The sequence below is a fragment of the Bos javanicus genome, chromosome 3 (genome assembly GCF_032452875.1).
Source record: "Bos javanicus breed banteng chromosome 3, ARS-OSU_banteng_1.0, whole genome shotgun sequence".
Taxonomy (NCBI): Eukaryota; Metazoa; Chordata; class Mammalia; order Artiodactyla; family Bovidae; genus Bos; species Bos javanicus.
In genome coordinates this window covers 89,306,170-89,332,311 of record NC_083870.1, presented here as the reverse complement: position 1 = coordinate 89,332,311, position 26,142 = coordinate 89,306,170, and the positions used below count along the sequence as shown (strand labels likewise).

Genomic DNA, 26,142 nt, shown 5'->3' with positions numbered 1-26,142 from the left:
GTCCCTCAGTCCCTCCATATCTATTTATTGAGCGATTATGCTAAGATACCAGAGAAGGCAATGGCACCCCACTCCAGTACTCTTGCCTGGAGAATCCCATGGATGGAGGAGCCTGGTAGGCTCCAGTCCATGGGGTCGCTAAGAGTCAGGCACGACTGAGCGACTTCACTTTCACTTTTCACTTTCATGCATTGGAGAAGGAAATGGCAACCCACTCCAGTCTTCTTGCCTGGAGAATCCAGGAACGGGGGAGCCTGGTGGGCTACTATCTATGGGGTTGCTCAGAGTTGGACATGACTGAAACAACTTAGCAATGCTAAGATACAATCCTTGCCCTCAGAAGAAGACAGGCAATGATCATACGATTGGTGTCATAAATGAGACAATTCACATGAAGCTTGTAATACATAGTTCAGAGTAACAACATGATTCATGCCAGTGGTTAGTACCACTGGTAACTGATCCCATCTTGGTGGGTCAGACATTTTGAGACAGTGGCAAATGCAGTGCTGGGGATTTTAATAGTTTCAATACTATTGTCATGAGGCAGTGATTATAAAGAGGTGACGGTATAGTTGTTAATATGGTGATAGCTCCAGATGTGGCAGTGTTGGGAATTGAGAATAAATGCTGAAAACACCAGCCTACCACGGAGCTTCTCTAGAAGCCCTGGAGATGACTTTATGCTCTGATACTCATGGAAGCTTCCTGGGCTCTAGATCCTGGTCCCAGTCCATGACCTCATTCCAAAGCTCTGACGTGTGACCATGAGGAGTTTAGAATATCGGGCCCCTTCCTTGCTGGGGCTCCTCTGTGGCGTGAGGGGCAGGCTGCAAAATAGCTTAGCTACTCTGATGGTTGTCAACAGGTTGTCACACCTGCCCAGGTCTAAACGTACAGTGACAACGAGAAACCTCAGGGAAATCATGTCCTGAAGCTTATAATTGTTTGTTTTTCATTCCCTCTTTCTTGATCTCATCTCCTTAAAAAAATCTATTATTCTAGTTCCACATTAGCAAAAACTCAAAGGATTTTTCAAAAACTCCTAACAAGATTTGGCGCTCGTTCAGTACTCTGAAAAGGGGTGAATGAGAATCACAGGAAAGTGAAATCGGCTCCTGTCAGCAGGATGACAGGCTCTCAGCACACTCCTGGGGAGGAGGGCAGGGGGATGCTCAGATAGGCAGTCAGCTCCTTCTCTATGGCTGTGTTTCTCTTAGAGAGGCTACTCCCGCGGTCCAGATGGCACCCGAACGGTAACGAGAAATACTGGATGGAGCGGAAATCAAGCAAGAGCAGCAGAGGCTCAGGCTGAAGGCAGAGCAAATCACAAATGGAGAGATGTCACAGCAAAGGAAAAAATAGTCATGGGGGGCTGTGCCTGCTGCTCAGACAGCCGTTCCCTGCACAATGTTTTTTCCCTTTCTTCTCTGGAAGAATGCAGATTTTACATCTTAGGCATTCATTTCATAATTAATAAACCTTTCCTGAATGCGTTCTCGGAGGAAGGCACTGGGCCAATCTTGTGAGGACTGGAATGCTGTCCCTTCTCTGAGCTGCAACCGTCAAGTGAGGGACATGGGAGGAAGCCCGTTCAGGTCAGAGCACGAGGAGAGTGGTGACGGGGCACCACGCGGAGGATTCTCACAGCCCAGGGGCCGTTTTCACTGCTGTAGGACTGAAGCCAACTCCTCTGTAAATGGCCAATACAAGAATTCGTTTCCATGCGGTTGGAATTTGACTAGTTTACCCTCTCTTGAATTTTCTTTATCGTAGAATTAGGGAACTATCCACCTTCTAAGACAGGACTTCCCTAAATAAGATTTGAGGTAATAGCTTGGTGAGCAAAGTGCCTGAGACACAGCAAGACCTCCACTGTGCTGTGCTTAGTTGCTCAGCCGTGTCCAGCTCTTTGTGACCCCATGGACTGCAGCCCACCAGGCTCCTATGTCCATGGGGATTCTCCAGGCAAGAATACTGGAGTGGGTTTCCATGCCTTCCTCCAGGGGATCTTCCCTATGCAGGGATTGAACCCAGGTCTTCCACACTGCAGGTGGATTCTTTACTGACTGAGCCACCAGGGAAGCCCAAGATCTCCATTAGTAGATTAAATATTAAGTCAATAATACAATGAAGTATCTTTTCAGAGTTTGATGGTATTTTATGGCATTTTGGACAGTTTTATGAATTGCAAGGAGGTAGAACTAGAAGAGGCTATAAACATCTCCAACCCAACTCAACCCTATATATTGTTCAGATGAAGAAACTGAGGCCTTTAAGATTTTCAAAATCATGATAATGTTAGTGGCAGAGCTGGGATGAAATCCCAAGTTTCCAACTCCTAGTCTAGTTCCTTTATTTCCATCACCACTCCCCTCATGTGTGAACAAACTAAGAGGAGACAAGAAGTCAGAGCACAATTTACAACAAGGAAACTAAGGCCCTAACAAGCTTGCTCATATGTAAGACAGTGAGGAAAATGACTCCTTTATAGAGCTCTGAGTATCAAGGGAGGCGATGTTCACCAATAAACTAGACTTGGAAGGCAGCCTACAGGTTGGAGTCAGAGGAAATTTACAAGAGCATTATTTATAATTGTCTCAGATTGATTGTCCAACCTATAAATAGTTTGTAAGTCTGTGTCATGATTTCCCTTGCTCTCTTAACAGGTCTCTCAGTATATGATATTTCTTACTCTCTCAGGCATTGGTATAAGCCACTCCTCATGACTGGCTGCCCTTCCCATCCTCGTTCATCAGAAGACTCTGGAGACCTGGGTCTAGTCATCTGTCCCAAGCCCTTGGAAGGGGTTAGATGATCCTCCTCTGGGCATCATATATGCTGTAATGGTTGATTACTTTCTCTCTTCTCTACTACAGACTATCACCTCATGACACTAAGTTCCTTGCATGGGAAGCTGTACCTTATTCTTCATATTCCTAATGTCTAAATACCCCAGGTGGCTAGCACACAAAAGGAAACTCATTGAATTGACAGATTAAAAAAAAAAAAAAAAACCAGAATGAGTAAATGGAGGCACTTGTTTATACAAGAGAATAGAAAACTTAACAGAAAGAAACTTAGTGATAGTATGATTTACAAGGCAGAGGGTATGCTGGTCCATATGGTGTTTTCTAATGCTCAGCATGTACGCGTGTGCACGCACACACACTCACTCACTGAGACATGGCATTTGCTATTGTAAACTCCAGAAAGGAGGTCATATCCACTGTCATTCGACTGAATGAAACGTCACAATCAGTAAATAACTCTGGTTCTAACTTCAAAGAAACACTAGGGAGATGTTCCAGAAAAAGTCATATGAACAGGAATATGCTCTTCTTCTGGCTCTTCTAACATCTGGATGGCATTTTCTTCTGAATTCAAGCCCGTTCCGTTAGCGACATCCATCAGTGGCTCCAGGGTAGCAGTCAATCTCTGACATTCCTCACCAAAGTCCAGCCCATGCCTAGGCTTACCCTACTTCCCAGCAAATGATGAAATGATTGTATCCCATACTGTCCAGACTCTCAAACTTAACTCGTTCAAATAATTTTTGATCTCCTAAAGTCTGTTCATTCCTTGTCTTCTGATTTCTACAAAGGCTACCAATTCAGGCCTGGATGCTCAAATCCTCAAAGGTAAAAGTTATCCTCTACCCCTCTCTCCCACACGCTGACATCCAATCATTCTTTAAGAAATGCTGACTCCATTTCTAGGACATACCCCACCTCTGCCTGCCCTTTCCCTCGGCTTGGTGGCATCCTCTATTGCCTGGACTGTTGCTTTTAACACTTTCTCCCTTAAGTTCATCTCCTACACAGCAGCAAGAGTGATATTTTTTAAATGTCAGATCAAGTTCACTTGCTGATGAACACCCTCCACTGACTTCCATTACACCTGCGATAAAATTCAAACTCCTTATCGCTGTCTATACCACTGTCCATACCACTGTCCACATTCAGCTGCTGCCTCTGAGTCAGAACCCACCCTCCACCACTCTCCCCTTCCCACCAAGCTCTGGCCAACATCAGCCTTCTCTCTGTTCCCCCTGGAGCCCTAGAACATTACTGTCCCAGGCCTTTGACCCTACCTTTCCCTGTCCCCATCCCACTCTCCATCAGGCTGGTTTCTTCTCATAACTCAGACTTGGCTCAGGTGTCACATCCCTAGACCTCCTCTGACTATTTACTTAAATACAGTCCTAGCTCCCAGCTCTTGTCACATTTTCCTGTTTGGGTTTCTGGCTAGCACTCATACACTGTTTGGAGAAGGAAATGGCAACCCACTCCAGTATTCTTGCCTAGAGAATCCCGTGGACAGAGGGGTCTGGTGGGCTGCTGTCCGTAGGGTCACACAGAGTCGGACACGACTGAAGTGACTTGGCATGCATGCATGTATTGGAGAAGGAAATGGCAACCCAGTCCAGTATTCTTGCCTGGAGAATCCCAGGGACAGAAGAGCCTGGTAGGCTGCCGTTTACAGGGTCGCACAGAATCGGGTACGACTGAAGTGACTCAGCAGCAGCGGCAGCAGCAGCAGGCACTGTATTTCTGTTTACTAGATCACTGGCAGCCTTCTCCTGTGAAATGTGAGCTGGGCAAGGGATGGGGTCCGGTCTGACTTGTACAGCATCTGTGTCTGTGTGTGATATGCGATGATCACTGGACTGTATTTGTAGAAGGAGGAGGGAAAGAATGCTTGAATAGAAAAATGCTTAAGTGACCAGTGGCTAGTTCTAGGAGGTACCTTCCAGTACTACAGAAACTGTAAAATGAAAACAAAAAGGACATTTTGTATGTACCTCTACAGGGACAAGGGAACACTCTGTTTGTCACTTTGATGTCTGTGCTCTGGTCTCTTTTCCTGCCTGTTCTCTGATGCTGGGCAACCCATTTCTGAAGACCATGGAGCCAGGGCCAGAGGATGCCAGATTCAGTGAGATCCCATACAGATCCCACAAGCAGAAACCCTCTTTAGCCATATCTTTGCTCTATGAAAGACCTTTTTGATTTAATCGGTATTTCTGGTTTGGTCACAAGTGGTTGACATCATTATTCTTGTTTTGATAGATCCATAAAGTTCCTAAATATATAAGCTCTTCTTGATCCCTCACTCTTCCACACCTAGACATCCAGTCATTATAAGAAATACTGACTCTATCTATAGAACACACCACCAAACAGTCCATTCTGGTCTAGAGAGGAAGGAGGGGCTAAATAGTAATATCAAGACCTCATCTGTTCTTGGCCAAGCAGGCATCAAGCATGACAATAATCATAATAGCTGATGCTTAGATGAAAGTTCCTCTCCACGAGCCAGACACCACTCTAAGGTGTGTTCATATAATAACTCACTTAATTACCACGGCAAATGTAGGTGCTATTGTTGTCCTCACTTTCAGAGAAGGGAACTGAGGCACAGAAGGGTCAATGACCTTGCACAAGGTCACAACAGCGAGTAAACGGCAGAGCTAGGATGTTTGCCAAAATGGGTGAGCTTTAAAGTACATGTTCTTAACCAGTACTCTAGGGCGAGGAGAACAAAAGATGTAAGACAATGCGTGTTTTACAATGAGGGTCAAACAAAGTAAGGGGTTGGGAAGGAGCAGCCACTGGGGAGAGGAGTAGTTCAGAAGCCCAGCCCTCCAGGTCCACTACATCCTCTCTGGAGGACCATGGCCTGATCACACGGCAAGTGTTATCTCTACAATGATGAGGGGGGAAGGGGCTAGGACTTTCGAGGTGACCGTGGAAACAACAACCTAGAGACGGCCAAAGAGACGAGGCTATGAGATTACAAACACAGGAAAAGGGGAAAAAACCAGACTACTGGGTTGATGGCATGGGATGGTGGGAAAGAAGAGTAATACAGAAGATCAGGCAGCAGCTAAGCTGCCGGAAAGAAATGTGATGACATATTGACAGGTCTCTGTGACAGACAGAAAAATGAGAGGTGGAGACGGGAGAAAGTGGGTTAAGAAGTGAGAGTGACTGTTCCCTTAACACGAGCTGTTCCTCGTGCACAAGTGGAGAAGCAGGAGTCTCCTGCATCATCAGACCTTACTTCTCTCTCCTTTTAGCAACTAAACTTCACTCTTCTCATCCACAAAATAGAGAAATAATAGTTGGCATGTTAATTAAACTAGATAAATGTGAAGCGTTGGAATCCATTGGGGGAACTTTATCAATCTCTCTTTAAATATAAACACATACAACCCTTACAAAAGCACATCTGTAGGGGTGAGGGCCCAGAAAGTTCAAAAAAGTGTCACCAGGGACTTCCCTGGCAATCCAGCAGTTAAGACGTCACCTTCTAATGCAGGGGGCAGGGCACAGGTTTGATCCCTGGTCAGGGAACTAAGTTCCCACATGCCGCATGGCCAAAAGAAAGTGTCACCAATGACTGTTTGGCAATGTGGTATTTGGGAACCACTGATCTGGATGCAGCTTGCCAAGCACTGTATGTACTCCCTTGGCCCCCAGTAAACACTTGGCAAATACTTGTTTCTTGCCTCCTTTCTAAGTCATTGCAAAAACAGGCTTCACGCACTTTGGGTTGGGACTGTCACTGACCTTATTTTCTTATTCTCCATGACCATTTATTCATCCCTTTCCCCTTTTTTACAACTAGAATTCATTCATTATTCTTCTGCAACCACTAACAACAGCATTTAGGGAGAAAGAAAGAGCCTTAGCATGATGATTTATCCAGAAACACTGAATTACTGTACCGGGAGACAATGAGTGTCAGCCTCAATGGATATTTATGGGGAAACGGTATATCACAGCTCTGCTCATTAGAGATGCTGTAGTTAAGGTTCTATGGATGTTAACGATCTATATTAGAGGGATAAGGAAAGACTCGCAGCAGCAGCAGCAGTTAACAGACACCCCAGAATCCCATTTTCTTCCCACATCACAGAGCTCCAAGGAATCTGATTTATGCCCACTGAAGAAGCAGGTGTGCATTGGGGCACCTGTATCTTGGGGGCAGTACTGTCTTTGTTTTAGAATAGATAGTGTGACTGGCAAAAGAGTTTCAGGAACAAAGCGGATAGAGAGCTCCCGCCTTCTGTTTGAAATCTCACTGTGTTCTGGTCTTAGAGACAGCTGGACTCAGTAGGAAGAGCATTTCTTGTGTGTGGATAGGGTGGACCTGCATCCTGGGCTACCTAAGATCACTCCCGTTCCTACCTATTGTCCTGACATAATTATTAATAGCAATCCCCCTTTCCCTTTAAAAGTGACCCAGTTTGAATGATAAACTAGGTCACCCTACCTTTAGGGTCAGAGAGAGAGGGATTAGATCCTTAGTGATGCCTCTTCTAGCTGTGCTGTTTAACTTCTCTGATCCCCAATAGCCTTTATGTAGAGAAGAGATGTACGTCTCAGGGTAATTTGGGAATGCCTTGACATAGTATGCTGTGCCTTCTACAGTCCCTTGCTTGGTAAGGGTGCTCAACATTTGGTATCACAACTGTTTTATCCTCACCCCACAGCCCTGGCACTCCCCTGCAGGCTCAGCCCCACCCCATTTAAGCTTGGTCTTGTTAGCATTATTGCTTGAGCAAGGAGAACCGAAAACGTTCCAGCCTCTTACCCTTCCCCCCAGTGCTCTCAGGATCCTAAAAGCACCCTAGTGGTTAAACCAGGTCTTACTCATCATCGTATTTCTTGAAATATTTGATATAGCCCTTTGTTCATAGAACAGCTCATAATAACAACTATGGCTAACATTTATTGAGTAGTACTATATGCCAGGCGCTGTTCTAAATGCTTCACATGCATCACCTTATTCAAGTTCTCAGAAGGTAGGTACCACACTCATTATTCTCATGTTACAAGCAAATACACTGAGGCTCAGAGAAGGTTAAATAACCCACCCAAGTTTACATAGCTGGTAATAGAGGCAGAAGATTTTCAAGCGTTAAGTAGTCAGTCTGCAAGGCTCACGTTTTTAAGTGTACTCCCATGCTGCCTACCAAGTACTGAATACCTACTCTGGGCAAACACAACAGAAATCATATGTGTTTTATAATTTAATCCTTATAGGAATCCAGGGAGGTAGCTCTCCCCACATTGTTAACTGGTCACTAAGAAGAACCTGAAAGGTTAAGTACCTTGCCTAGATTCACACAGTTAAGAAGAATAATGCTCTGAATTGCTTCAAATTTCAATGCATACATGTGGAATCTAGAAAAATGGTACAGAGGAACCGGTTTCCAGGGCAGGAATAGAGATGCAGACATAGAGAATGGACACGTGCACACAGCGGGAAGGGTGGGACAAACTGGGAAATGAGGATTGACATATATACACTATGATGTGCGAAATAGTAGTGGGGATCCGCTGTATGGCACAGGGAGCTCAGCTCGGTGCTCTGCGATGACCTTGATGGGTAGGAAATGCGGGTGGGGGGTGTGGGGAGGTCCAAGAGGGAGGAGATACATGTGTACATATGGCTGACTCACTTCACTGTATAGCAGAAACTAGGTTCAATCCTAGGGTCAGGAAGATCCCCTGGAGAAGGGAATGGCAACCCACTCCAGTATTCTTGCCTGGAGAATCCCACGGACAGAGGAAACTGGCAGCATGGAGTCCACAGGGTTGCAAAGAGTTGGACACGACTGAGCGACTAACACTCAGTTTCAACAACACTGTAAAGCAATTATACTCCAATAAAAAAATTTCACACTCTTTCTGCTGTTTCACTGCTTCTTAAAGACTACAGTCCTGGTCTGCACTCAGAATTTGATTGTCCAGTAACAAAGCCTTGATAGGAAATGATATGAAGGCTTTCTGCATCTGACCGCCCAACTTCTCCCACCCATGGAATAACTGCGGGATTCTTTGGCAGTACCTTCTCCACACCTTTTCCCTTCTAGAAACCTCTGTTCTTCAGACAGAGGAAGGTAGAGGGTTTCCAAGTGGGTGGGCCTTAGGGTTCAACATGGGTCTAACCACATCCTCCTCTTTCATCTGTTTGTACAGAAGGCTACTGGACACACTTCATTCAAAAAATTTTTTTTGAGTTTTATAAAAAGTTTAAAGACCATTCTTCCAGGAGACCAGTGGCAGAGGAATGAAGTCATCACTGTTTTATGCATATATGATTTTTGCCAATACACAACTGAGTAAGCAGGGAACCGGGCAACTGCTAACACACCCATTTATCCCCTCTATATTGGGTTCTATAGAAAGCAAGTTTTGGGGATGACTTAACATTGAGCCATCTACAACCCTATTTGTACAACCCTTCACGAGAACATTGATTGTTAACCCTGGGAGAAAGAACCAGATCATTCAAGGTGGTAACGTAACTGGGCCCTGATGTGAGTCATGGATTGAAAACAGAGAGGGAGATGAAAGGGATTACTATAAACTTTGACAAGAACTTGAAAACAGCAAATGGAAGGGCTGATGAACAAACCTTCTTAGAAGTCAGAGCTATAAAAAAGCGTCCGTAAATGACAGAGCTATAGGAGAGGAGACAGGGCATTTGGCTCAGATTACCCAGTTATCTGATGTCCCAAATTTTTCCACCTCGGAGGGAGCTTGTATTTGTCTCACCATCCATGTCTGCAAGAACGTCTAGATCTAGCCCCACCATTCACTCAAATATACACACAGCCTTACCCGCTTTCTCTTGTCAGTAGGGTCTCGCCCTCAGTCCAGACCCACAGTGGTCCTCACTGGCCTACCCCTCAACACTTGGCCCTCAGAGCCATCCTTGCCCGTCCCTGCTCTGTGCTGAATGACAGTGACCAATCCCAGTAAACCACATTGCTCGGGGTCCCTTGCCATCCATTTCCATTTAAATTTGACCAAGAGGAGGCCGGGATCAGAAGTTGGATGGTGGGAGGGAAGGAAAACTGTGAATTTCTCCCCTGCTCTCCCTGGGCAGTTTTCTTGCAATGGGTGAGTTTCTCCAGGCTTTCTACCAGACAAACCTCTCCACGTGATCTCACCTCCTGCTGGGCAGCTCCCTCTGTGGTCCCAGTACCTGCTGACGACCCCAACTCCTGGGCTCCGCCAACACCACTGCCTTCCTTTGTCTGTTGAGCTCGAGGGGTAACTCTAGTAGCAACTTCCGACCAAGACTCATCTGGGTTGCCCCATTGTTGCCTATTTGGTTTTTTTAAACACTTTTATCAATAACCTCAGATATGGAGATGACACCACCCTTAGGGTAGAAAGTGAGGAAGAACTAAAGAGCCTCTTGATGAAAGTGAAAGAGGAAAGTGAAAAAGTTGGCGTAAAGCTCAACATTCAGAAAACTAAAATCATGGCATCTGGTCCCATCACTTCATGGCAAATAGATGGAGAAACAGTGGTAGATTTTATTTTTCTGGGCTCCAAAATCACTGCAGATGGTGACTGCAGCCATGAAATTAAAAGATGCTTGATCCTTGGAAGAAAAGCTATGACCAACATAGAAAGCATATTAAAAACCAGAGACGTTACTTTGCCAACAAAGGTCCATCTAGTAAAGGCTATGATTTTTCCAGTAGTCATGTGTGGTTGTGAGAGTTGGACTATAAAGAAAGCTGAGCAACGAAGAATTGATGCTTTTGAACTGTGGTGTTGGAGAAGACTCTTGAGAGACCCTTGGACTGCAAGGAGATCCAACTAGTCCATCCTAAAGGAAATCAGTCCTGACTGTTCATTGGAAGGACTGATGTTGAAGCTAAAACTCCAATTCTTTGGCCACCTGATGCAAATAGCTGACTCATTTGAAAAGACCCTGATGCTGGGAAAGATTGAAGGTGAGAGGAAAAGGGGACAACAGAGGATGAGATGGTTGGATGGCATCACTGACTCAATGGACATGAGTTTGAGTAAACTTCGGGAGTTGGTGATGGACAGGGAGGCCTGGCGTGCTGCAGTCCATGGGGTTGCAAAGAGACAGACACAACTGAACTGAACTGAACACCTTTGTAACTAGTTCCCCATGTTCATGTCTCTGTATTAAACTGCCTGGTATGGACTCTGTGTTCCTGACTCCATCCTGATGTAGATGCATAGATAACTCCATTAGCTATGTAACAACCTCCCCACCTGCTAAGCCACCTGCCATACGCCAGAGCAATGCTGAAAAATGCCTCCAATAGGGTCACTCCACCACCTGAAAGTGACAGTGGCCTCCCCCAAATTCCCAGGTTCTCAGTGTCACACTTCAGGCCCTCTCCTTCCCTCCCCTTGGTATTCCTGTCTCCTTTCCCAAGAGGGCATGCTGTGGTCCTGTCATTCCAGACTGTTCATCAGCCCCTGGGACATGTGAGGCTTCTCCACATTTCAGTGCCTTTAAACACTCAATTTCCTCTTCCTGTATAGTGTTCCACCCTTTCTCCAGTCTTTTCAAACTCTATCCCCCAGGTAAAGACCTTACTAAACTCCCTCAGGCAAAGTTTACTGCCCCTCCACTGCCCCCAGGGCCTCTTGTAGCCTCTTACAGCCTTGATTGTATTGATTGGGATTACTTTTATATGTCTATCTTCTTTTTGAGACCATTAACTTTCTTCAGCAGCTGGTCTTATTCATCTTTATACTGCTATGGAATAGAACACCGTATGGCAGGTAGGAGCTTCTTAGTAACCATTTGCCAAATGGATGAATGAAAGGACAGGATGGATAGAAAAGAATGAAATGAAATAAAGTAGAATGAAATAGAAATAGAATGAAATGAATAGAAGTTGTAAGGGAATTCTAAAGAGAGAAGGGTTTTGTAGCAATCAGACGTCTGGGATTACAAAAGTGATGAAGGTCTGTCACTGCAGGTATGTGAGCTGAAGCCCAGGAGTCAGGAATGCTTATTTGCACTCATCACAAGCCTTGGAGGATTTTTGCTTTGGTGGGCAGGTTAAACGAGACAGCATCTTTTAATATTCCTATTAACTTTAAGATTCTAGAAATTTAGGATTCTATCCCAGGAAAAAGTTCACATACAGCTAAAAGAAAGTCCACTCAAGAAACATCAGAAGAGGCAAGCTTCTCTTTCTTTTGTGGGAATATGCAGATTCAGATTCCTTTTTCTCACTTTGAGATGATCTCCTCTCTTGTGACACCTCTGTTCACTGTGTTGTGATCATTATAATTTCTCTGCAATGTGGTGCTTAATCAGGAAGTGAAACTGACAAATGCTCAGACTAGACTTAATCCAATTATGCAACATCTTGATTCAGATTTCAAACTAAAGGAAAAACCAACTGCTAAATTCTGAATGAAAATTTATTTGCCGTGAATGATGGGGACTGGGCGTGGAGGAAACAATTGTCCAGAGAACTCTTGCAATTCTTCCCATGAATGGATTGCCTCTTCCTACATTTGCAGCAGCAAAATGGAAATGAATCCGGGACAAGGAAAGCCATCCAGAGGCTGACTGCTGGGGGGACAGGGGTCTCATAGAAAAACACCAAGGAGTCTGGAGTGTAGGAGGCAGGGGCACTAAAACAAGCAGGTTTCTGAGTTTCAGAGGTAGGCTGCTTTCATTAAGATTTGTTCTCTGGGATTCAAAAACATCTTTTCAACAGCAGGATGAGGAAAGCAGTGGTGCCAGGCAGAGTGAGGGTCTAGAGAAGGAGAGAGGTGTTCACAGTCATACACAGAGCCTCAGGCCTCCTGAGCTCCGAGTGTTTATAGAAACTCAAAAGCAATGAGTAATCAGAGCGGGGAACTGAGTTCCAAGTACTGATTCTGATCAGTTGAGGGTTAGGAGATGGAGGACTTTGCATTTTCTGGAAACCTAATGGCAGCATTACTTTAGTGGAATCATGTGGGTACCTGAGTCAGAACAACACAGGGTTCAACTTCTGGCTTTGTGAGTTTTGTGAACTCTTAAAGCCTCAGGCTCCTTATATGTAAATGACACCTACCTAGCAGGTTTGTGGTTACTGAAGGAGATCAGCCAAGATCAGAGCCTAGGCTGTCTGGGGCAGAGATGCTCAGTGGGGTCTTTCTGCTTTTCCCCAGCTATGTTAGCCCTAGATCCGGTACATACGGCTACTGTCCATAAAAGAAACCGAATGGATCCCTCAACTTCAAATCTGACCGTTGGGATGTTTATCAGTTTCATCCAGCCTGATAAACTGGATACAGGATACAGACTGGTCTACAGCCTTGAGGATACAGACTGGTCTACAGCCTTGATTTAAAGTTCTATAGGAGGAAATTAAGGAGGAACAGATTTCTAAGCACCTACTCTGGGCCAATGCTCGCTCAGTGAGGTGATCTGATTACACTACTTGGTTAACTTCTTATTCAGAGCACTAACTTCACTGGGAAAGGCCACGACTTATTGATGGGCATTTCAGAGTAGACATCTGAACACAGGATTCTAATAATGAAGCCAGACGATAATAATGAAGACAGGGAGGGGGTATATGGCTTGGCAGCTGAGCTATTTGCGCGCAAGATGATGAGATAAGTATTAATACATGAGGGCGAATGGAACGCCAGAGGAGATAAGAGAACTGGAAGTCTAGCACTGTAGTCAGCTTTACAATATGAGGGTTCCTTATAGAACCACTATATGCTGCCTGAACACTCCTAGGGCCAGAGAACTCACTACTTTGAGAGGCTGTCATTTCTGAAAATCAGCTCAGATGGTCTTCAATTTCTTTCTTATATTGAGAGCAGTTTTGACCTCTCTTGTCATTAAACATGGGCCATTCTCTTAATCAGGTCAAAGTGTTGGTCGCTCAATCGTGTCCAACATTTTGTGACCCCACAGACTGTAGCCTGCCAGGCTCCTCTGTCCATGGGATTCTCCAGTTAAGAATACTGGAGTGGGTAGCCATTCCCTTCTCCAGGGGATCTTCCCAACCCAGGGATTCAACCTGGGTCTCCCACATTCCAGGCAGAGTTTTTACTGTCTGAGCCACCTGGGAAGACCCTCTCTTAATCATAGAACAGCACATAAAATCAGTAGAAGTAACAAATATATACCATCCTTCAATTTTTACTTCCCCAGCATCTCATAAAAGTGACCCCTGAGCATCACAGAAATGTTTCATGTTGATGTGTGAGTCTCATGAAAGCCCTGAAGTGTTACTAGCAGATGGTGATCCTTTCCACTTTGCAGCCCAAAAAACGGAGTCTCAGAAAGTCAAAGCGACTGACAAAGGGAAGAGAGAATCTCAAGGAGGTCTTATCATTCCTTTCAATTTCTGAATCCATGTTACACCAAAAGGAAATTAATATTGAGACCAAAGCATCCATTTGACAACCTATGTCCTTCCTATTTACCACTATGCCAAACTTCCCAGAATTTCTTTTGAAGGCCAAAAAAAGTTCAGCTAGTAATCACTGACTTGTTATTACTAATAATTAGAAAGTCTTTTATATCTAATACAACTACATAAAAAGCTTTTAAACTGGGCAATTATAAGGTGAAGGATAAAAGATCTTGTTCAGTTGTAAGAATATTATATGAGAGGGTGAGCGTAGGGGAGAAGAAGAATGTGGAGTATTTCCTGTCGTTGAAACCGTTGACCTTCACAGAAAATCTCAACCAAGTTCAGCGCTGTGAGGCATAAAAGGATTTGGAATGGGCCCTTTAGCAGCCTGTGAATGCCTGCTGTGAAACTAGACCATGTCCAAAGGCTAACAGAGTGCAAAAGGCACTAAATAATGAATGTGGACACTTTCCTCTCCATTTAGGAATGTACATTTTTGACATCCCCAAAGAGGCCAGGGAATTTGTCTAAAGAACATGACAGCATCATCAGCTGGCAGAAAGGGAGACTGTCTGCCTTGCCCACCTCTTTAAGAAGGAAACTGATGAGAAATTAACCAGGTCTGAGTGTTGCTACTTAGAGGCAGTCTGGACTCAGGAACCAGGACCCCAGTGATTTGCCCAGAGGTGCTTCCATGTCTCTTTTGCCTGTTCAAATCCTCTCATCCTTCAGGGCTTTGCCCAAGTTGCACCTTCTTTCCTGAAACCTTCCTAACTCTCTAGCCAACTAACATTTCCTGCCAGCAAGCATTTATGCCACCAGGTTTCAGAGACCTTGACATAGAAGCAGACCCACCTGTTTAAAGATACAGAGGAGATCAGACCCTGTGCAAAGCTTCTGACTTCCTTGACCAGGAAGGGAAGGAATGTATATTTCTAGGAGTGAGTGGGATTAATCCTTATCTGGGCTCAGATTCCCAGGAGATGATGGAGGGAAGCAAAGCATGACCTCAAGAACAAATCTGCTGGAAGAAGGCGATATTATAGGTGCAAAGTAAAATAAGCAAACAAAAGCATCCTAATGTGTTATTTACGAGAGCAGAACAGGAAAGGGGCCAGTACAGCTGAGCATCCTAAGTTTATGGGACAAGGAGGATGTTCAACTAGGACAGGGATGAGCGAATGTGAAAGCGGAAGTGTTAGTCACTCACTCTTTGCAACCCCATGGACTGTAGAGCATCAGGCTCCTCTGTCCACGGGATTTTCTTCCAGATCCAGGGACTGAACCCCGGTCTCCCACATTTCAGGCAGATTCTTTACCATCTGAGCCACCAGGGAAGGTGAAGGTGAGGGAGTAAAAACAGAATTGGCTTTCTGTCTGAACCTGCATACATGTGTGCATGCTAAGTCACTTCAGTCCTGTCCAACTTTGTGACCCTGTGGACTGCCAGGTTCTTCTGTCCATGGGATTCTCTAGGCAAAAATAACTAGAGTGGTTGCTATGCCCTTCTCCAGGGGATCTTCCCAACCCATGGACTGAACCAGCATCTCTTATATCTCCTGCACTTGTAGGCAGGTTCTTTATGACTAGTACCACCTGGGAACAATGTAACAAACACAATGAATTCCGACATCTGCTGCCCTAAACCTCTGAAATCCCCAATACATCAAATTTGCCACTTTCTGAGCATCTCTCTGACCATGAAAGAGTGATGATGAGCCACAAACTGAGGCTTTAGAATAGAGGTTCTAGAGCTGAGATCAAGGGATCTCGTTGGCTTCAAGGTCTACAAAAACTTACATGTGGACATGTGTTTCTTTCTGGGGAACGAGTCTATAAGCAAAATTTCAAGAACAGAAATCCCAAGAAAAGTTTCTTTATGGATAGTGATGATTAAAAGTAATTCTTGTCCTCAAGGAGCTCACAGAAAAGAAAGGGAAACAAATAGCATAATAACAGTTCACAGCTATTGAATCCTCACTGTGTACCGAGTCCTGTGCTCATTCACATATTTAAGCTCATTTAGTCTCTAGCCATCTATGGGGTCACACAGAGTCAGACACGACTGAAGTAGCTGCTAAGTCGCTTCAGTCGTGTCTGACTCTGTGTGACCCCATAGACAGCAGCCCACCAGGCTCCTCTGTCCCTGGGATTCTCCAGGCAAGAACACTGGAGTGGGTTGCCATTTCCTTCTCCAATGCAGGAAAGTGAAAAGTGAAAGTGAAGTCGCTCAGTCCTGTCCGACTCTTAGCGACTCCATTGACTGCAGCCTACCAGGCTCCTCCGTCCATGGGATTTTCCAGGCAAGAGTAGTGGAGTGGGGTTTGCAGCAGCAGCAGTCTCTAGCAAAAACTCTAAGGTAAGTGCTATCATTAACCCGAAAGCCAGGCTTTTAAGGAACCCAAGGTCCAATGGCTCAGTGGATACATTAAGAGAAAATAATCCTTTATGATCATCACAAAGAGAAGGACAGAGGTATCCCAGAGAGGCTGATTACTCTGGGGCAAGGAAGGCTTCCTGGTGGAGTTGGGCTGTCACTTAGAATACGTGGCAATCCTCAGCTCTGTGAGAACTGTTGGCTGGTGCATTGCTTGTTTCAGCAACAAGTGGAAATGTTCTCATTTAATCTACTCCATGTCCTCTATTAAAGGTTTTACATAAATCTTTAATCCGTCAAACAAAGCTACAAGACAGACACTACTTTCTTTGTACAGATGATGACACTGAGGCTTAGAGATACAAAAAGCTACTCAAGGACCCTTAATAGGTGGTCAGGATGAGAGCCATACCCAGATTTGACTCTGAAGATCAGATGGTTGTATATTTCTGGCCTGGTTGGTGGTTTTCCTCAATGACAGCACCAAACTGAGTCCTTTATTAGGACTCTGTGCAGATCTGTCCCAAGGAAGAAGAAACCAGGTGGTCCCCAGACTAACAGACCAATGGGCAGTCTCCCTTCTTGTGGGAAACTTGTAGGATCCCCCAGATTCCCTTGGAAGATGCCTGGTTGTCCTTGGTTTGTGTTTCTGGGTAAGGAGCAGGTGGTGAAGGTGTGAACAGCGACAGTATGGCAGGGATTCTCAGAGCATAGATATATCCTGGGGAAAGGCACTTGGCAGAGAGGAGGGGCATTGAGGAGAAGCCTGGGACAAGGGAAGATGTCAGAGCAAGGGAGACACAGGATACATAAGACATCTCTGGGAGGTTTAGGCAAGTGGGAATAACTTTCCAATACACAGACTATTTTATCCTCAAAATCACCTTGCAACTTCGTATCAGTAATTTCTTTTGGAAGATGAGAACACTGTGCCTCAGAGGCAAGGAGACCTATCACGAGGCTTACAGGCAGTAACGATAGACAGGAGTTGAGATTCCAGGTGCATCCACCTGCCTCTCACTTGAGACTACGCTTTGCACTTTCTCCCTCTCTCAGATTTTTAGAAATACTGAGATAGTTCATGGAAAAGCCATTATCATCATCAGATGCTTCTGAGAGTCAGTGGTAATAATAGGTGGGAAGCCACTGTGGGGCATTCAGGCAGCCCCGACATTCTCTAAGCAAAGCTTTAGCATACGTCCTCAATGACTGTTTAGAATCAGAGAAACAGGAAATTCTCATTAAAAAAAATAGCAAGAATTTTCATAAATCCCTTCTACAAGGAAAAAGGATCCATATATCTATTAACTATCCCTAGAGTAGCCGTGTTGTATCTGGCTGCGAAGAACCAAGCCCTGGGCTTGCTTCTAGTAACACAAGGACCCCAGGAAGCTCCCAGAAGCTCCTGAGGAAGAAGGATTCCAACACTGTGTGGTCTACTCCTGGAGGAATGACAGGTGTGGAGGCGCAAATGCAGGGGCGACGTGCTGACACTGTTGGGAGAATCAAGAAAGACTCCCCTAAACACAAGGCAGGATGTTGGGGGAGGGCTGCAGGGAGGGTGGGGAGGGTATGACTGCTTGGGGAAGCTGAGGAGTCCAGTGGAGCTGGACCAGGATGAGGCAGGCCAAAGATACAGCAGAGGCTGGGACCCGAGTGCCGTGTATGTCAGGTTGAGAGTCTGGATTTTCTTTTTCTTTTTTTGGAGCTACTAAGCATGGAGGTGGTGTGGCCAGGCTGGTTAATAAATTCACAAAAACCAAAGGCAGCAAATGGAGCATGTTTCCTCACGTATCTAAGCCTGTTAGGGGCAAGTAAGGCAATTTAGGCACAAATTGAATTGGAGGGAGCTGTGCGATGGGGGCTGGACCAAATTGAAACACGAAGAGCAGACCGGTGTCTTGGTGACAAGCAGGCTTGATTAAATGCAAAGGCCTCTGAGAGAAAAACTGCTTTTTCTGAACGGCCCTACACTGCATGCCTTCTACTGTTTCTACACTCGGTGTTTTTAAAGGGGCTGGTACTCAGATATGTCTTCTTACTAAAACTAACATGCATTGAGTTTTGCAAGCCGTCTTTAGGTGGGATAGGATGGTTTCAAGATACTGGAAGAGTGGGTTGAGAAATGGAAATAAGTCAGAAAGAAAGTTCACTAGGAAAAAGGGGAGTGGAGCCAGGGGAGGGTAAGAAGGGGCCAGAAAGACTCCTGATTGGAGGAATCCAGAAACTCAGGTTTGGAAAGGGTATCAAAGGCTTGCCCCTCTGGCCATTCAATGTCTGAATCCCCTCCCCTCCCCCACCTTCATCCCATCATCCTTCTGACAGGTGGTCTTCAAGGCTCTGCTTGTACAGCTCCAGTGATGGAGAGCTTACTCTCTGAGGTGCCAGAGTTCCACCCTTGAGCAGTTCTGACCATCAGTAGACCACCCTTAGCTGGAGTTAGAAATGACTTTCTTGTAGGGCCACCCCCGTCTGAGTTCCAAGAGTTGGCAGATACAGAAGAGTATAATCCCTCTTCCATTTCATGGTCCTAGGGATGCCCACCTCCATAGTCATGGTTTCATTTCTCCACGCCAAATGTTTTCAGGTCCTTCTGCTACTTGTTCACCAAATTGGGTTTCAAACCCCATTATTAATCTTATCTTGAAACATACAGGGCTGTCTCTATGTCTCTCATGGTGTGGGGTCCAGGACTGATAACAGTGTTCCAGAGAAGGTCATTTAGCCTCACAACAGCTCTGTTAGGACCACAGCTGGGTTCCTGAGGGTCAGTATGACTTCAAAACCGGTGCTCCTCCCACCCATGATTGAATGAAGTCAGCAGAGACTAAACACCCCACTTCTTTTTACACAAGCTGAGGCAAAGTCACAGGTCCCCCCACTCAAAGCCTGCACTGGCTCCTCAGGGCTGCCTGGGTTAGGTAGAAGGCGCCTTCTGAGTGCAACTTCAGTTGCACTGAAACATGTCTCAAACATGGTTCTGAGCCCAGCAGTGACACACAACTGAGTATTTTCCTTTGTATCTCAGACTTCCAGGAGTCCCCCTAGCAGATGAGGTCCAGGTGCAGCGGGCCCCCGGTTCTCTGCAAGCCTACATACAACACATGGCCTTTTCTATAGCGTGCTGATCACTGACTGGACCCTTAACACACTCCAAAGGCTCTGGCCAGCCCTTGTTCTGTCTTTCTGAAGCTTCTTGATCACTTTCAAATTGAGTGGACAGCTCTCTCCCCAGAACCAAGAACTGCCCCTGCTTGACCAGGCATCACGGAGTCTTTGGCTGGAGACTTTTTCCATAAAATACCTGAGACTCTGAATCCCTTGGACGTAGGAGTTTTCATGATTCAGCAGATTTCCACTCAGGGAGCCAGACCTTCATGCAGACTCAGCCCCATCATTTCCACCTCTAACCCCCTTCCCCTCACCCACTGAGGAGTCCCCAGCATGCTGTCCCCAGCAAAGCCATATAGGTGGTAATCCGTATGCATAAGAGCGGATTGTGGACTCCCTTCCTCGGATTGCAGACCAAGCCTCGGTATAAAGCCAGGTTGTGGGGACCCAGTAGAAGACAGGAGATGTACTTACACTTACAGGTTGACTTTTTGGCACATCATAAACACCTTCCTTCTTTTGGCTGGTGGGAACCTACAAAAAAATCAAATTCAACACAGTCAAAACACTCTGGTACTCTGCTTTTGAAGAACAAAGCAACCAGGCTTTCCTTCCACTGGCTAAGCGTGTGTGAACTCAGCCCCGGAGGCCTGAGCAGCCAACTTCCAGCAGAAGGAGGAGCTGCTGGTAGCATGAAAGCGTCAGGCCAGGCTCCTCCTCTCAGGCAAGCTGGAGGAGGAGAGGGGGTGTGAATCATTCCACAGAGGTTTGCAGGATGTCTCTGCCACCGGACTCCTCACAGTACCACAGCAGAGGAAGCTAAAGGCAGAGACTTCAGAGATCATGTGGTGAAAAAAATAATCATCTCACCAAAGACAAAAGTGATGCCAGGGAGGTGCTAGGAGGTGCCTAAATTGTTACAAACAGTTTGCAGCTGAGCTTGAAGTACTACTCCATGCTGATCTGAGATCCAGGTTATTTAAAATTCAACAAATACCCAGGTCCTAAAACAAAATACAGCTTCTGCTGGGATCACTCACATACTATCTGATAATCACCAAAGGTTTTTCTGTAAGAAAAGGGTCCATCCATGGCAGAAAAAGCATGCGACTAGAATCGAAAAACTCTCCAATGGTTTTCTAACACTTCTCTGTAACTTTTCTCCCTCTCTTCTCTTCCTTATCCATCTGGCCTTCCTGGGCCATGTGTAAACTGTCAAGGCCTAAGCAAGTCACTTAGCTCCTCTGGGCCTCACTGAAATGGGAACTTCAGCTCTGCTTCTTGCTTAGGTTATACATCGAAGGCAAAAGAGAGTAAATAATAAAAGTCTATTTGGCACCATCATACTGTCAAGTGTTAGAACGGTAATGTCTTTTGCCATTAATACATTATGTACATATGTACCCAAATACATATGAATAACAATGGACTTGTGGAATACTTTTCAAGTGAGTCTATCAGGGGCCTTGCTCTGAAACATTCAAGTTTCTGACACTAGTTCATCCTCAGTGACTAGCAAAGCTTAACTCAAACCCTCCATGGAGGGATCAGCCAGTAGTGGTTTTCTGTCTGATAACTGGTCTCTTTTTGATCAAAGTGAAAGTGAAAGTGAAGTCGCTCAGTCGTGTCCGACTCTTTGCGACCCCATGGACTGTAGCCCACCAGGCTCCTTTGTCCACGGGATTCTCCAGGCAAGAATACTGGAGTGGGTTGCCATTTCCTTCTCCAGGGGATCTTCCCAACCCAGGGATCAAACCCGGGTCTCCCACATTGCAGGCACATTGCTTTAACTGCTGAGCTACCAGGGAAGCCCCTTAAAAACAGGCATGGCACATAAGAGCCAGTAGTCCTTCAGCAGGTGTCTGCTACATAAGTATATCATTGAGGATTGTGGAGAATAGTTAAGAAAAATTATCTTTTAAGCTTGGACCAGCTTAGAGAAGAATTTGAGCTTATTCCTGGAGTCCCTTTGCCATTTTCTCTCTCACTTACCTTAAAATCTTTATACTAATGCTGAGAAGTTGGTATTAAAATCTCCACTTTAAGTAGTAGAGAGTGAGGCTCAGAGATGTTAGGGAAATTTGCCTAAAGTTTCATAGCTAGGAAGTGATCAGAGTCAAAGGTATCTTATTCTGGCTATGGAACAAGACATTTATCACTAACGGTATGAGCTAACACTGCCAGAGCATTTTCTATGTGCCAGGCATTATTCTAAACATTTATGTTCACATACATCCTCATTTAATCTCTGTGAGTGGGAAGCCAGAAGCATCAGCCTGTATAGTCTGCCTTGAACTACTGCATCATACAAATAGCTGCAGCTCCCCTCTGTTCCAACCATTCCCACAGTAGATTTGGGTGTTTCTTGTCCTCTGACATTCATTCTATACTCCTGGAAGCTCGTGCACATCCTTGCAAAACAACAGGACTCTGAGTGAGCATGGCTGTGCAGAAGATGCACTTTCAGTTACTCCTGCAGCAGGCAGCCCATGAAGAATGTAATTTCTTTGCTCCTGATAAGTAAGCTCCCTCCAAAAGGAACCCTCTAAGAATGCCTACAGAGTCCTTGTTAACAAGGGCCAATAAATTACAAGCCCTCACTTTTATTTTTACTAGCAGCTCACCCTTGCTTGAGCAAAATGAACAGTGTTTTTCTGTTCCCTGCAATTCACTGCTCACTATGGGCACTTAGTAAGTTGAACCGCAGCTGACTGTCAATTATGCCTGCAAATGGAGGAGAAGCAGTAGGATGGAGAAACCCAAACTGTGCATAATTGAGAAAGCTCTTCTGCTTGGCTGTCCCATGGGTGAGATATCAACCTGCCTGTTTGTCTTTTAAGAATTACTTCAGCTAAGACATCATGTTGGGAGCGCCACTAGAGTACTGGTGGAGCATTCCTCTGTACTCATAACATCCGGTGCATTCTTTCATTAAGAAATAAAAGTTACCAGGAACCTATTAAGTGTCTGCGCATGGTGCTTTCCCTAGGACAATGTGGTGAACAAGATGAACGTGGCCCCTGACTTATCAGCGCTCCTTGTCTCGCTGGGGGAGATGGAAAAGTCATCAGGCTACTGAAGGAGGGTGTAAAAGGAGCTTTATCTTACAAAGTAGTTGTCAAATCACACTGCAGCTTCCTGGTCACTCTGAATTCCGACTGATTTATAAGCCTGCTGAGGGCTCAGTAGATATTTTATTACCTTTGTTTCCCCATCTGTAAATAACGGTTAAACAAGAAACTTGTAAGCATCACACATTTACCACATATGTGCTGAAGACAGAAAAACCAGCAGAAACACTAAAAGGATGAAGACCAGACGGTGCCTTGGTCTTGGCTCTCATCTTCCCCTAACTGGTATGTCCCATCTGTGGACCATTTCAGTAATATGATGCTGTATAGAGTGATAACCGTCCTGGACCAAAACGAGGTGGAAAGTCTGGTTCCTAATCCTGGCTCTGCCACAGGCTGTATGACCCTGAAGAAGTCACTGTTCTCTGAACCTGTTTCCTTATCTGGTTGTGCATCCTGATGCACCCAGCACAGGCTGGTGCTCCATACCTAACTATTTATTGAATGAATAAATGAAATTACTCTAGAAACTATACATTAAGGACCATTCATACAGAAGACACTTTCAGTGCAGCAATATATTAATAGTGTGGAGGGGCAGGTTGATGGCTGGGTGACATAGGATTAGAGACATGTCGTTTTAAAATAACAATGTGTAACAAATCTTGGGTAATTAAAAATGATTTTTGAATGAACAAACTTGGAGAATGTGCCCTTGGCAAGCTGCGATCTCACTGATGCTGGAAGCTTGCTAAAGTCTGAAGGAACACTAGGTTTTAAAATCAGAGGCTCTGGCCTTGGGCCCATCACTTAAGTATGAAGGGCTTAAATTTCTTACATTTAAAATGGTAGTTATTACAACTGTTCTCATCTCACTGAGTTGTTGGAAGGGTCAGAATTAAGTGATGGGTAAAAACGCTTTGTACTGTGGGGTTCTGTGTTGTTTTAAAAAAGACAACTAATAATTTTTTCTGAGGCATGCAAATAGAAAGACAATTATTATTATTATTAATCCAGTTTGGAAAATGAGACTACTGATCCTCAAAGAGAGGTGACATGTACTCAAGAGTCTCTCCCTCCCTTGTGTTGGAGTTATAAATAGCAAAGTCAAGTGAGGCTGCAGCTTTCCACTGGGCTCTCTGACAAGATAAGGTGAGCAAGTCATGTTCTACCTCACTTAATGCATCATCATAAGACATCTCAAGCAGCATCTGATATTGATGGCATTAGGAAGTGAAAGGAACTAACATTTACACAAAACCTACTATGTACCAAGTGCTGTCCTGGTTGCTTTACATATTCATACCACTTCTAGAAGCAGAGACTATAGTATCTATATTCTATAGCCCAAGAAATTGAGACACAGAAGCTAGGTACTTCACTTGAGGTCGCAAAACAGTTAAAACTTAGGCCCTCATTCCAGAAAACAGAGGATAAATAAAATAAAATAAAATCTGAGACTACCTTGACCAAGCTGAAGTATAAGAAACACTGAAGTCTACTCAGGAAGAATAAATATGGGACACTTGTAGGCCCTAAAAAATGTTGAGGCTCCCAATAGCAGCTCCTTAAAAGCACAGCCTATCTTCAGGCCCAAGAGCTTATTTCTTGTTAAGCAAAATGAGGCCCAGTGGCCTGGCAAGACAAGAGAGAAAGATGACCAGAGGCCCTTCCAACAGAAAGCAATAAAACAGTCATTCCCTTAAATGGTACTTCCTATTAATTATGGACAGAGGGGAAGATCCTGGATGTCAGAACTGTTAACAGAAGGGTGACTTTTAGATACTGACTTGAAACCTATATAGAATCTACTTGTAAAACTTATCCAAGGATATTCTGAACTGAAAAGAGCCCTTGGATTTACTTATTTAGGCACAGAAATCAGTGAGTGGGAGGTTCTACCTCTTGCTAGCTCTGTAAGCCTGGGCAACATGCGTTATGTCTGCAGCACTCTTTCCTCATCTGTAAAGTGGGAATTATGACTCAAGCCATTTGGGGTAGCTATGAGACGTAAGAAGATACTGTATGTAAGCCCCCATTCACAGAGACCTTGTTTGAGAAATGTTACCAAAACTATATACACATATATACACACACGGATGCACAGCACTTCTAAGTCTTGTTGCTCTGTAAAGCAAGGTAGCATGCTTCTCTAACAGTCCTGTGCTGAGGGACTAGTTGCAAAGAACAGAAAAGGGCCATGCCCACGACAAACTTCCATCTTATTTGCACATTCGATAGATAAGTAAACCTAGGCCCAGAGAAGGAAAGGGATTGACAAGGTGGCTTAATGGCTGTGGATGCAGTGTGTGACCTGGGATGAATCCTCTTCTTTACAGTCTCCTTGTGATCTTGTTTCATTCTCATGCCTACATGTGATTTAGGGAGAACTTATTCTCCTACTTTATCACTGGGGAAACTGAGTCTCAGAGAGGGCAAGTGCCTTGCTCGCTACCCCTTAGCCAAAGGTAGTTGGTGACAGAGTCGGAAATATATCCCAGTTCCCTGCTTGCCAAAGTCAGTCCTTCCTAGTACACTAGATGGCCGCCCAGAGACCCCGACAGGGCACAAAAGAAGCCCTGCCAACTACAGATAAGTCTAAATTTAAGAACTTCTTATATTGGAAAAATCTAATTTTATTTTAAAAGGTTCTCTCTCTTCATCAGACGACTGGTTAGTGGTTCCTCTGGCGTCACACTGTAACTGAGCAGGACCCTATGGGGCCTTCCCAGAACGGGCTCCTGCCTCATATCTTCTGGAAGTACCTAGACAATAGGATCTGATGCACATTTCCTGAGCTGTTCTGCAGATGCTAAAACTGCCAACAAATTGAAGAAATTAACTACTTGATGCCCATGAGCATGTAGCGCCCAGACCTACTGATGCCTAAGGAACAATACTGTGACACCATCCTGTTACCAAATGATTAGCCAGAGAGTTGTACACAAGCTGATCACATACCCTGCAACTCTCTTCCCTCACTTGACCTTTAAAATGCTTTCCTGAAGGGAGTTCGGGTGTTTTGAGTACTAGCAGCCCTGGGCTCCTTGCTTGGCACCCTGCAATAAACTCTGCTCTTTCCTTCACCACAAGCCGGTGTCAGTAGATTTGTCTGTGGACGCAAGTTTGGTTCAGTAACAATACTGAGACACAGCAATGTTGGACTTTAAAATTTGACACTGAGGACAGATATGCAACGTTTCTGTCTTCTACCAAGACAGAAACTTGGTAAGCGATGATTTTAGACAACTTTTCAAAGAGCAAGCTTGCACTTGAACCCAGATGGAACCTGTGCATAGAAATAGATCATTACCCCCTGCTGCTAAGTCGCTTCAGTTGTGTCCGACTGTGTGTGACCCATGGACTGCAGCCTACCAGGCTTCTCCGTCCATGGGATTCTCCAGGCA

At 44.9% G+C, this 26,142-nt stretch overlaps 1 protein-coding gene across 9 annotated transcripts in view; it reads right to left on the bottom strand.

Annotated features, from left to right (window-relative positions):
* The window catches only part of DAB1 (DAB adaptor protein 1), a 1,337,206-nt gene that overhangs the window by 45,583 nt on the left and 1,265,481 nt on the right, over positions 1-26,142 (bottom strand). For 8 of the 9 annotated variants that reach the window (XM_061411800.1, XM_061411794.1, XM_061411799.1 and 5 more), the window contains one exon: positions 20,139-20,198. In XM_061411800.1, coding sequence (XP_061267784.1) covers positions 20,139-20,198 — 60 coding nt within the window. The remainder of the gene's footprint in view (positions 1-20,138; positions 20,199-26,142) is intronic. The other variant, XM_061411797.1, reaches the window with a different exon arrangement.